Here is a 14,044-nt window from a genome sequence, read left to right on the forward strand (position 1 = left end):
AGCTCTTATTGGAATCCTTTTCTTCCTAAAAGAAATGCAGTATCATTATTTTGCAATATACAATTTGCATTGATCGACATGTACCCACACTCTTTGTTGTCTGCGGGTATTTTTAACCACATTAGGCCGCTTTCACATTTGCGGTTGTGTCCGCTGCGTTTCTTCCGCAAATATCTGCATGCGTTGTGTATTCCTATCTTTAACATTATCGACGCATGCGTTTTTCTATGTTCGCGTTTTGCCGCGTTTGACGACGCATGCGTCGTCTAGCCGTCTGCGTCTTGGCGCGGAAATGCAACATGTAGTAATTTTTAGAGGCGTCATTTTGCCGCCTGGAAACGTATGCGGCTGATTGCGCAAGGTTTGCGCCAAAAAAACGCATTGTAGTCTATGTAAACGCATGCGTTTTTCAGTACATGCGTTTCCTTGCGTTTGCCGACGCATGCGTCTCAATTGAGAAAAACATGTCTAGACACTGATAAGCCACCCCCCACATACAAGGTGATAAAGGGAGGGTGTGGACAGTTGCAGGTCACTACTCATCAGACTGCCTTGCAGACGAGACGCCCCACAGCCCCTTGGAGCAGCAAACAAGCCTCAGAACTATGTGAGTATATCCTATCCAATGCATTTCTTTTCTATAATCTGTGTCTATATGCCCTAATTTCTGTCATTCCTTTCTTTCTGCACACATCAGAATGTCTTCTTCTTCTGATGAGGAAACGCCTGGGCCTGCACAAGGGGAACATGTCAGCGAAGTGAGTATTCACCTCCTCAGATTGGTAAGTATTCACTGTCACATCTACACATATGACAATGTATATTTTCCCTTTTTCAGACCACTTCTTCTACAGCGGAAGAGACTGGGCAGGAGACTGGGCAGGAGCAGCGTAGTCACGGCCGGGCAACACGGCGGCATCGTGTAAGTATAGCTGGCTGAATGTGTATTGTATCCTCACTTTATAATTCTTGAATCTTCATTTCTTTCTACTTCTCTCTTTCTTTCCCTTTTGCTTCAGCACCAGTGTTTTTTTTTTACTTCAATATTCATGCCATTCCTCTGATTCTGTTTTCTGTCTTCCGTATGTGAACGCCTCCTATATTAATGTACTTTTTGTTGTTAGGTTCCAGAGGAGGATGAGGACCTAATTGAGAATGAACACCTCATCTCCCTGGTTCACGAGCGAGTCGCATTGTGGGACACCCGGGATCCACTGCACGCCAACAATGTGACGATCCGGAGGCTTTGGAATGAGGTGGCCGCAGCGTTGTGGGATGGCTGGGCCAATGCCCCGGCTCGGGTCCGTTCTGCATTTGGTAAGTATCGCAATGCAGTGTGATGTAGTCAATACCTTGGCCATGCTCACACAACTGTGTATGATGTGAGAAAGTCATTACTTTTTCACAGCACATACAGTTGTGTGACCATGGTCAAAAGACCATTGTCCTAACTATTATGTTTTGTTTTGCCAACAGTGTCAAAAGTGAAAACACGTTGGAGATCGATGAAGGACCGCTTCAACAAGGACCTGCGCCAAGAGAGCCAGCTTCCAAGTGGTTCTGCAGCAAGGATACGCAAATACAAGTACCACCGCATCCTTGCGTTTTTGAGACCGGTCCTTGCACGAAGAACGTAAGTATATTGGTTAAAAAAGAAAAAAAAAAGTGGTGTATAATGCAATTTTTTGGGGGTCATTATTTCAAATCAGTATTTTTAATCCAAAACCTTGAGTGATTGATAGATGCAGAAGTGGGGTACGTGTTCTTTGAATACTTTCCCTCACATAGTTCCTCTCCAGGTTTTGGCTTACCAATACTGATTTGAAATACTGAGCAAATACTGAGAGTGTGACGGCAGCCTGCACAACAGATCTATACTCAGCAAGTTAGGTGTCAGAAATAATGAATTCAGGATGCCAATGGCTCCTCAATTCATTTTTCCTGACACTTGTCCTGGTGAGTATACAGGTGGCTTGTATGTCCTCTGTCGTAAATTCGTATTTCCCATCAGTATTTGTAATCCAAAACCATGAGTGGTTGATAGATGCAGAAGTGGGGTACGTGTTCTTTGAATACTTTCCCTCACATAGTTCCTCTCCAGGTTTTGGCTTACCAATACCTTGTATAGAGATATGGCTTGTATTGCCTCCATCGTCTCTTCATATTTTACATCAGTTTTTTTAATCCCCAAGGACTGGTCGATGCATGCAGAAGTATAGCATGTTGTTTTATGAAACTTTTATTCCTACTGTTGAACTCCTGGCTTGCAAATTCTGATGTAAAATTCACTACAAATAGTGTTAGTGTGACCTTTCCCTATCTGAATGTTTATCTAACTGTTGAGTTATCTTTTTGTAAATGTTTTGTAATAATTTTTTTTTTTTTTCCGCAGCACTTGGAGCTCCACTGTTGGCCCAGGTTCTGGAGCGGTCCTTCATCAGTCAGCCACGGACCCGTCCCAGCCATCCTCCAGCGCTGCAGCAAGTGGGCCTGCCACACAACCTGGAGACCAGGAAGCTGGTCCATCAGGTGTTCCCCTTCCCCAGTCCTCTGCCTCTAGCCAATTTTTTAGGGGCTCCTTCCGGCAGCGGCAGAGGGCCGCGGACAGGTCACTCATGCCCGAGTTTTTACACTTGAGCTCGGTCTTCCATGAGGGACTCAAGGCGATGGGTGACCGACTGGATACTGCCATTAGTCATATGAGCACACGTATCCAGGAGGTTACCACAGCCCTTGCCCAAGTGAAAGCCGACCTCCAGAGGCCAGCACATCATTTTTTTAATCAGGTAGAACAGGGCATGTCGGAACACCTTAGTCCTGAGCTCCAGATTACTGTTATGCAGGCCTGCAATGCTGCTTACGTGCAGGCTATGCAGCAGAGTCGGTATTTTCAGCAGACAGTGGGGGCATTTCCAACAGTGCCCACACTGTCACGCTTTACATCAATGCCGACATCTGCTGCATACCACTGCACGGCCACCTCCATTCCAAACACTGCCGGACCGTATTATAGCACCACCACCATGCCCAGTGCAGTGGGTCAGCCCACCGCCACCACCATGACAACTGCTGCTCCTGCTTGGGCCTCCTCCACTGCCACCAGCATGCTGCCGCCGCAGGACCATGGCCTGGCGTTCCCCGCTACCACTAGAGTTTCGCCGCAGGACCCTGGCCTGGCGTTCCCCGCCACCACTACAAGACTGCCATTGCCGGACCCTGCCCTGGCTTTTCCTGGCACCACCACCAGACTGCCGTTGCCGGACCCTGCCCTGGTGTTTCCTGGCACCACCACCAGACTGCCGTTGCCGGACCCTGCCCTGGCGTTTCCTGGCACCACCACCAGACTGCCGTTGCCGAACCCTGCCCTGGCGTTTCCTGGCACCACCACCAGACTGCCGTTGCCGGACCCTGCCCTGGCGTTTCCTGGCACCACCACCAGACTGCCGTTGCCGGACCCTGCCCTGGCGTTTCCTGGCACCACCACCAGACTGCCGTTGCCGGACCCTGCCCTGGCGTTTCCTGGCACCACCACCAGACTGCCATTGCCGGACCCTGCCCTGGCGTTCCCTGCCACCACGACAATGAGCCCGCGCAAAACAAGGAAGGGGAAAGGCAAAAAAAACCAAAAAACCATAGCTATCCCTCCCCCCTCACCTCCCAATGTGTCTGTAATGTCTGGTTTGTCTCACCCTTCCAGTGTGTCTCAGCCCTCTCATGTGTCTAGCCCTATCCCTGAATATCCTGACCCCAGCAGTTTCATTGCGCCTTCTCCTGCCACCCCTATGTCGGCTACAATAAGCCAGACCTCACAACTCAACACCCCACAATATCGGCACTCAACCCCAAGCAGGCGCAGTTAATTTTTTTGTTTTTGTGTTTAATAAACCTGTGTTTTGCCCCAATGAGGTTTGGTTAATTGTGTATTTCGCCGCCGTCACCACACACCGTGCGCCAATAACAAATAATGCGTCAAACACTTTTTTGGGGGCCACCTCCAACCTACAGTACTTAATTAACAGAACACTGAAGCTTGGTGTGTGTTTGCTTAAGAGATATGAGGTTGCCCCCCAAAAAAACACTTGTATTTTCTCCAAAAACAGTTCTTTCTGTTTACTCCGTGACTTTTGGTAGCACACAGAAGACAAAATGGTGGTAATACACAGCACAAGTGTACTCAACAGGTCGTGTCTTATCAGAAACATTATTTATGACCCCTGACCTGCTGATTTTAGAAATGCATTATATTACCTCCATTTTATCTTATGGGTACATATACATATATTTCACACAAAGTGAAGGGTCAATGTACGTCATACATGACATATCTATACTCACCCGGACAAGTGTCATGAAAAATGAATTCAAGAGCAATTAGCATCATAAATTCATTATTTCAGACACCTGACTTGATTACTATAGATTTGTGGTATAGGCTGCCGTCACACTCTCAGTATTCGCTCTGTATTTTACAGCACTATTTGTAAGCCTAAACCTGGAGTGGAGCTATGTGAGGAAAAGTTCAATAAACACATATGCACCACTAAAAGCATTTAACTACCACTCCTGGTTTTGGCTTACAAATAATGCTGTTAAGTACTGGACAACTACTGCAACAATAACAGACATCGTCTATACAGTCTGCGGCAAATAGCTAATGGTGAAACAAGACAGCACTCAATGACGTCAAGAACCTAAGCCCAAAAACCCAAAGTGGTTTGTTAAGGAAATAGATAGGAGACATGGTGAAGAAAGTAAATCACAATTATTTTATTAGAAAAAACATTAACATTCCAAACATAAATTTGCAGACCCGAAACCAGCAGTACATTTTACACCATATTGTCCTGCCATGGCACACGTCCAATGTCAGAATCAAAAAAGGCTGCAAATTGGTCCCGCATGTGGCCTACTTCAACTGTTGACCGCAGCGGGTGATGACGGTAATCAGGCAAAGGGTTTGCAACAGGTTCATCAAGTTCTATGGTGGGTCGCTCCTTAGCCAGAATGAAATTGTGGAGAACCACACAGGCTTTAACTACCTCATCCACTGTCTCCATTTTTAGATTTATTGCAGTTGCTAGAATGCGCCATTTGGACACCATAATCCCAAAGGTACACTCTACTGTTCTGCGTGCCCTGGTTACTCTGTAGTTATAGATCCGTTTTGTGCGGTTCAAGTCCTGACTTGAATAGGGCTTCAGGAGATTTTCACTCATCTGAAAGGCCTCATCCCCAACCATTACAAATGGCAGCGGTGGGCCTTGAGTGTAGGGGAGTGGTCGTGGCTGTGGGAAATTAAAATTTTTGCCATAAACACGTCGGCCCATATCAGAGGTTTTAAAAGTCTGTGAATCGTTGCCACGGCCAAAAGCACCAATGTCCACAGCAATGAAGCGACAGTCCGCATCGGCTATTGCCATAAGAACTACTGAAAAATATTTTTTGTAGTTGAAGAACTGTGATCCCGTTCTGGCTGGTTTGGTAATCCGGATGTGCTTCCCATCCACCGCACCCAAACAGTTGGGAAAATCACAAACAGTCCAAAATTTGTCAGCAATTTCTTTCCACATGTCCTCCGTGGGTATGGGTATAAATTCCTCACGGAGAATGGTCCATAAAGCCCGGCAGGTTTCAAAAACAATTCCGGACAGCGTGGAAATCCCAAGGCGGTACTGGAAATGAAGGGATGACAAGCTCTCTCCAGTTGCAAGAAATCTGTAGTAAGAATAAACAATTTACAAAATAGGCAAAAAAACATCAGACCTGCAAAAAATTTTGGGTAGCTTTTGTTTAGAATTATTACGTACCTTAAGGTAACCAGGAGACGTTCCTCTGGTGGAATGGCTCTACGGAGCTGTGTGTCCTGTCTCCGGATGGCTCCTTGGACACGATCAAGCAAATCCCGGAGTCTTGTGACATCCTGGTATATTCCGGGAATTTTTCTGGGTTCTCATTGAGCTCACCATACAGGGTGTGATATGCACCACGGCTCTCACGCAGTTCTACAATGGGGTGTTGCCAAAACCGCCTACGCCGTGTCCTTCTCTGTCTTTCCCGGTTTCGGTGTTGCTCCCAAGCAAACGCACATGCCAGAAAAATCTTGATGCTCAGATCCAGTTTGAAGTAATAGCTATCCATGTGAAGATCCATCTTGTCACAGGACACAGGAGCAAAATCTGAAGATTTCAGCTGTCCTAGGGTCTATATATAGATTTCACATAATACACGCCCTCTGTAGTCCCATTGGCTGGTTCTTGCATCTAGATTTTTTCTCTGGTAAATTTTTGCGACATGCGCACAAAAAACGCAAACGCATGGAAAACGCAAGCAAAAGCATGTAAACGCAGCGTTTTAATGACGCATGCGGTAACCGTAAGCGTTTTAAAAACGCTGCGTTTACACGCGTTTTCATGCGTTTTTCGTGTCCTTGCGTTTGCGGATTAAACGCTGCAGATTAAAACGCTAATGTGAAAGTAGCCTTAGATGCTCGTTGCACAAGAATCATAACTTGTCCCATGGTTTAGATGATATCAAAGGGACCTTCCCAGTTACTTTCCCAAGGTCCATTCTTCCTGAAAGTTTTGATCATCACCTGAGCCCCTTTTTTGAATTTGGATATATATGGTGGCTCCATTCTCTGCATTCTTGATGCAGCATGTGGAAGAATCGTTTTCAAGTTTTCGTGCAACAATTACAACCATTTGGACCTTGCAACAGCATCTTTTTGAGGTGTGGACAAAAATGGTTCATGTGGAAAAATCAAGGGCATTTTCTTCCTGTCATTAGTTCAAAAGGAGTAAACTGAGTTGTAGAAGAAGTTGTTCCTCTCACACTCAACAGTACAAAAGGTACGGCATCAACACAAGTATTGCTTTTGTCCAATAGCATCTTGGCAATTCTGGATTTTATTGTCCTATTCATCCCTTCCACAATACCAGCAGATTGTGGATGGTAAGGAACATGGGACTGTTGTTGTACCCCTAGAATAGTACAAACTGCTGCATGATTTTTCCTGTAAAGTGACTTCCTCGATCAGAGGAGATCATTCTTGGGATCCCCCAAGTACAAAAGACATGATTAACCAATGCTCTAGCTGTAGACAAAGCATCATCTTTCCTGACAGGTAAAATTTCAACCCATTTAGAAAAAACCTCTACTACAACCAATGCATACCTGAGGCCATTTTTACCTGATGGTAACGGACCAATGTAGTCGATTTGTAGTGTAGACCATGGACCATCTGCAGGTGCCATTTGGCGTAGTGCTGGTTTCTGTCCTTTTGGTCTTGGATTAATTTGGGCACAAATGAGACATGATTGGACAATATTTTGTTCTGTCTCTTCCATCTTTTCCCAGTAAACTTTCTCTCTGAGAATGTCTAACAATTTCTGTTGGCCCAAATGACCCAAACTTTCATGATTATATTTTGTGAACTCAGCCTGTAGATGTTTTGGTACAACAGGACGCAACTCAACACAAAACCCCGTTTTCACAAACAAAGGGAGGTTTTGGATCAACCCGGGAAGCAACAAGAGATGTGTCTTTTTCTTGTTCTTCCGCAAAAGAAGGGATATGCATGCCTGTTCTTTGAACTGCTAAAATCTCAAAAGTTTCAGGGTGAAACACTTCTTCTCCTGTCAGGGCTGCCTCTTTGGCTAACCTATCTGCGGAGGCATTTCTAACAGATAATTCATCATCAGATTTTTTATGGGCAGGGACTTTGACAATAGCAAAACCATTAGGGATTTTTGATGCTATTTTAAAAATTGTTTTCAGTGTGTCACTATGTACAAGAGTCTTATTAGAGGAATCTACAGAGCCTCTTTTTTTCCAAACTGGCAAATAATCTGTCAGTGATCTAACAACATAGGAGCTATCACTGTAGATTACAATGGGACACTGTTCATCAGCTTCGTTCAGCTGTAGCACCATTTTTACTGCTTCTAGCTCTGCCCTTTGAGCTGAAAAATGACTTGGTAATTTGTGTTTTACAACCTGTCCTCTTTTAGGATAAAAAATGGCATATCCTGAATAGTAGTGCCCATCTGCATAAAATCTGGAACCATCTACAAAAATTGGTTCATCTGTTGCCTCTGCTTTCCGTCTGAAAAGCGATGGACTAAGATCCTGAAAATACTGTAAACAATCATGAGTTTGTCCTTCATATTGCATCAATTGAGGAAGAACATATTTGGCTTTATAATCTACCTCAATTTGTTTGGGAGACAATGACAACAACCAATGAGCAAATCTCTGATGTGACACACCTGGGATATTGTTCTCAAGGAGAAGTTTTAGTGTAGAATGAGGTGTTTGTAAAGTAATTTTGTTGAACCCAACAATATGTTCAGTTGCTTTGACTGCAAAGTATACACCTACCAGGTGTCTTGCACGTGTCTCATAGAAAATGTTCAGCACAGCCTCACGGGGGAGGTACATAGAGATAGGTTCCCAAACCTTAATACGTGAAACATTAACTAGCACACTCCAATAGTTGTGATGCAAATGGGGGGTTTGTTTAATATACATACAATAGTCACAAACGTTTCGGTCTGCAATGGACCTTCGTCAGTGTGCTAGAAAAGTAGCGAAAATGGTATAAATGACGGAACCCCAGTAGAGATTAATTAATTAATTTGCATAAAAATTGTAGTGAGTTAAGTGAGGGCAGTATATATATAATATAGATATATATAGAGAGAGAGAGGCCAGTGTTGGATGGCAGGTCAGTCCAGTGAATGGGAGAAAAGGAGACACGAGCACTATGCGGTATGACTCTACTTGCGGTGGATACCGCGTAGTGCTCGTGTCCCCTTTTCTCCCATTCACTGGACTGACCTGCCATCCAACACTGGCCTCTATATGTGTATATATATATATATATATACATATATACACAGTTATATGAAAAAGTTTGGGCACCCCTATTAATCTTAAGCTTAATGTTTTATAAAAATTGTTTTTTTTTGCATCAGCTATTTCAGTTTCACATATCTAATAACTGTTGGACACAGTAATGTTTCTGCCTTGAAATGAGGTTTATTGTACTAACAGAAAATGTGCAATCTGCATTAAAAAAAAATTCGACAGGTGCATAAGTATGGGCACCTCACCAGAAAAGTGACATTAATATTTAGTAGATCCTCCTTTTGCAAAAATAACAGCCTCTAGTTACTTCCTGTAGCTTTTAATGAGTTCCTGGATGAAGGTATTTTTGACCATTCCTCTTTACAAAACAATTCCAGTTCAGTTAAGTTTGATATTCGCCGAGCATGGACAGCCCTCTTCAAATGATCCCACAGATGTTCAATGATATTCAGGTCTGGGGACTGGGATGGCCATTCTAGGACAGTGTAATTGTTCCTCTGCATGAATGCCTGAGTAGATTTGGAGCGGTGTTTTGGATCATTGTCTTGCTGAAAGATCCATCCCCTGCGTATCTTCAACTTTGTCACTGATTCATGAACATTTTTGTCAAGAATCTGCTGATACAGAGAGGAATCCATGCGTCCCTCAACTTTAACAAGATTCCCGGTGCCAGCATTGGCCACACAGCCCCAAAGCATGATGGAACCTCCACCAAATTTTACTGTGGGTAGCAAGTGTTTTTCTTGGAATGCTGTGTTTTTTTGCCGCCATGCATAATGCCTTTTTGTATGACCAAACAACTCAATCTTGGTTTCATCAGTCCACAGGACCTTCTTCCAAAACTAAATTGGCTTCTCCAAATGTGCTTTTGCATACCTCAGCTGACTCTGTTTGTGGCGTGCTTGCAGAAATGGCTTCTTTAGCATCACTCTCCCATACAGCTTCTCCTTGTGCAAAGTTCGTTGTATAGTTGACAAATGCACAGTGACACCATCGGCAGCAAGTTGATACTGCAGCTCTCTGGAGGTGGTCTGAGGATTGTCCTTGACTGATCTCACCATTCTTCTTCTCTGCCTTCTCGCGAGACCGCTATGTCATCTGGGTAATTTCGCAATGCATCCTGGGAAAGGAAGAAGGCGGCCGGCGTCAGCGGCTCGGCGGAGCTTCGGTGGATCCCAAGCCTCGGTAACCGCTTCCTGGATCCAGGCGCCAACAGAAGATGAGTATATAACTATTTTTTATTTTAATTATTATTTTTTTTTTTAACAGGGGATATCATGCCCACATTGCTATATACGTGGGCTGCGCGATATACGTGGGCTGCGCAGTATACAACGTGGGCTGCGCAATATACTACATGAGCTGCGTAATATATAACGTGGGCTGCGCAATATACAATGTGGCCTGCGCGATATACAACGTGGGCTGCGCGATATACTATGTGGCCTGCGCAATATACTACGTGGGCTGCGCAATATACTACGTGGCCTGCGCAATATACTACATGGGCTGCGCAATATACTACATGGGCTGCGCAATGTACTACGTGGGCTGCGCAATGTACTACGTGGGCTGCGCAATATACTACGTGGGCTGTGCTATACACTACGCATACATATTCTAGAATACCCGATGCGTTAGAATCGGGCCACCATCTAATATATATATATATATATATATATATATATATATATATAATATAAATAATATACAGCCCTCGCTTAACTCACTACAATTTTGATGCAAATTAATTAATCTCTACTGGGGTTCCGTCATTTATACCATTTTCGCTACTTTTCTGGCACACTGACGAAGGTCCATTGCAGGCCGAAACGTTTGTGACTATTGTATGTATATTAAACAAACCCCCCTTTGCATCACAACTATTGGAGTGTGCTAGTTGTTAATATTGCACATGTCTCAAACCCTCTTTCAACAGGTGAGAGAAGCTTAGAAAAATAGCCCAAAATTCTCCACTCTTCTCCTTGCAACTGAAGCAGCACAGCAGACACAGAAGTCTCTGATGTGTGTACTTGCAAAGCAAATGGAGCCAAAGGATCTATCTGCGCTCGCCTTCCTGGCACTAAGGGAGTGATTCTGTTAATGCTCCAGGTACAGTTTGTCATGTAATGTTATGTAATGTGGTCTGTCCTTTTTTTTTTTTTTCTCACTCTCTATACATTTAGGAGGCCATAATGGCACAATGTAAACAAAAAATGTAGAGTTAGGACTGCCCCATTATGAGATTGCCGTGAAGTGGCGGGGTAGCTCAAAGAATTGATCAATTATTTGCTAAATATCTCATATTTGAAATACAGTCAGAATTTATTATGTGCATGTGCACTTTAGATATTGCGTTTTGACCTTAAGCAGAGCTGGCTTCTCTTCTTTTTTTGCTTCTGTATTGGTATGTGGCTGACCACCACTGTTGCCGCGCACGCTGGGTCATATGCGCCATTCTGTCTGGGTTCACTATGATTGATAGGCTGCTGTGCACACACACACAGCAGCCCTGCCCTGCCTCAGGCTCTAGTTAATTAGGCAGCTGTGCCTCAGCCAGTTTCATCCTTTAACTTTGGTGTTGGTTTGGCAGTGTGGAGGCCAGATCTGATATGTCCGCACAGGACCTGATCGGCCTCTATCCGCGCTCGCCTTCCTGGCACTAAGGGAGTGATTCTGTTAATGCTCCAGGTACAGTTTGTCATGTAATGTTATGTAATGTGGTCTGTCCTTTTTTTTTTTTTTTTTTCTCACTCTCTATACATTTAGGAGGCCATAATGGCACAATGTAAATAAAAAACGTAGAGTTAGGACAGCCCCATTATGAGATTGCCGTGAAGTGGCGGGGTAGCTCAAAGAATTGATCAATTATTTGCTAAATATCTCATATTTGAAATACAGTCAGAATTTATTATGTGCATGTGCACTTTAGATATTGCGTTTTGACCTTCAGCAGTGCTGGCTTCTCTTCTTTTTTTGCTTCTATATTTTCAGAATCACGACAATACCAAATGTCAATTCCTGTTTTGATAGGTGTTTCCAACGTCACATTGGTAACTAAAGTAGCTTTAGTTCCACCTCTTCCACTAAAACCAACAATTGTACAAACTGGTGAATCTGGTTGTAGCTTCAAATCAAGATTTGTAACACTTAATTGAGCTCCTGTGTCAATAAGAAATACAACATTCTGTCCTGCCAGATTTACTTTGATAAATGGTCTTCCACAGTCATCCAATGTAACGAGTCACAAATTCCAATGGATGGGGTGTAGGAGTAGTCTGTGATTGTCAGAAAGATGGGGGAGATGGGAGAAGACCAATGTCCTTTTTAAAAGCTCTTGGAATACTGTCCGGGATTCAGTCTCCTTCACTGTCATCTCTCTGATCTGTCTGATTAATGGTGCATGCGGTGACTGTGTTTGTCTGTTGTCAGTTGTGAGTGGGTGCAGAAGAATGTCATGGAGGTGCGGAAGGTTTGGTGGATGATTTTGGCATGAGTTCCCTTCCAAGCTTACCTGTTCCTTGTGTACCTGTCTCTGATTCTGCGCTCAAGAATTTTCTGCACTGCCATTTTAAGGGTCCAGGTATACCACAAAAATAACAATGGATATTGTTCCTTTGTGTATTTGTACCTCTATGATGAATGTAATCTCTAGTCTTGGATGTTACGGTGTGTCTAGGTTTCAGCTGGCTGTCTTCTTTCTCATGAACTACAACTATTTTAACCTTGACCTGATTTTGCTTCATGGATCTCCTTACTTTGTCAATCAAAATTGTTGCTTCTGGCAATAATGGCTGAGCACTAGCCAATTGCTCTGAGGCAGGATCTAAATATTTGAACTTTTTTACAAAAAATGTGATCATGGATGTTGGCTCCCAATGAGGCCTAAGATCCATCACCATCCTATAGGCCTGCTCAAATTTTACGAGATCTGAATCTGAGCATGAGCCGCCCCCAGCGGCCATTTTCCCGGAGGCCACCGCATTACAGCAATGGAGCTGCCGGTGCCTCCGGGCCTTGAGGAGATGCCGGAGGAGCCCCGACGCTGCAAGAAGATGCACCGCCCCACAGCACAGAGCCCCCACGGCACGAAGAGGAGCTGCCGCTCCCAGCACAGAAACCCTATGCTGCCGCAATGAGGAGCCGCCGCTCCCCAGCACAGAGACCCCCACGCTGCCGCAATGAGGTAATAGGGGGCTGCTACTCCACTCACTTTCCTGTGAGTCGCCCCCTCCCTTCGTCATCGGGACCGCTCCCCCCCACCCATCATATGCACATACCCGGCGTATAAGACGACCCGCGACTTTTAAGAAGATTTTGAGGGGTTAAAAAGTCATCTTATACGCCGGAAAATACGGTATATCTTTCCCGCATTATAAAAGGCATCCATCTTGTCATTGTAGTTTGGAATGTCTTTTACAATTTTCATTAACTGATCGTGTATTTTCAATTTGTGCTGCTCTGTCATGTAATTTCTTCCCTTGTAGTTCATCTGCCTGTAAATCTTCTACTGAAACATCTGGATTTTGTGTGTTTGGTACAAATGATGTGGCGGCATTGTCCTCATGATTGTTTGCTCTTGTAAGAACAGAAAACTTTTTTATATCTTGGTGCAATTTGGACAATAATTCTGTTCAAGCATCGATTTGATCTTCCAATTTTTCATTATGTTCTGACAAATATGAAAACAATTTGGACAATCAAAGTAATCCCTATCACATTGACTATACAAACTAGACCATAATTGTGAATCTGTATGGCTATGAACAAACTTAAACTCTATATTACTTTTCTTAGAATAATCGTGAACGAAATCCATTTTCTCACCTGTGGAATATCTTTTCCTCTCCTGGATTGATCCAACCGTCAATGGATGGTCCTCTGTGCCTTTACTGAAATCCTCAGACCTCCATCATGGGACACATCCAGCTCTTTATGGTTGGAGACACAAATCCTCACTGTCTGTAGGCTGTCTGATCCTTGTGACGTGAAATAGCAGAATTCCTGCACCTTGAACAACAGGTGTTTAGCAGAGCTCTCCACCTCCGTGTGCAAGGGAAAGGATTTCACAAAAATAGCACAAAAATCAGATTTGGCAGGGCTCGCCAAAATGTTAGAGAAAATAACAGTTTCTTACTTTTTTAAGTAAGAGCACAGTGAAGATAGAAAGGAAAGC

The 14,044-nt window shown here is 44.0% G+C and overlaps 1 protein-coding gene across 1 annotated transcript; it reads left to right on the forward strand.

Annotated features, from left to right (window-relative positions):
• The first annotated feature begins 236 nt into the window (after nucleotides 1-236).
• Nucleotides 237-13,764, forward strand: LOC143768171 (uncharacterized). Its single transcript, XM_077256860.1, has 6 exons — nucleotides 237-758; nucleotides 839-922; nucleotides 1,125-1,317; nucleotides 1,477-1,633; nucleotides 2,393-2,786; nucleotides 13,666-13,764. Exons 1-6 carry the CDS (start codon nucleotides 699-701, stop codon nucleotides 13,762-13,764), a joined length of 987 nt encoding a protein of 328 aa, XP_077112975.1. The 5' UTR covers nucleotides 237-698.
• Nucleotides 13,765-14,044: the final 280 nt, after the last annotated feature.

This window comes from Ranitomeya variabilis, chromosome 4 (genome assembly GCF_051348905.1).
Source record: "Ranitomeya variabilis isolate aRanVar5 chromosome 4, aRanVar5.hap1, whole genome shotgun sequence".
Taxonomy (NCBI): Eukaryota; Metazoa; Chordata; class Amphibia; order Anura; family Dendrobatidae; genus Ranitomeya; species Ranitomeya variabilis.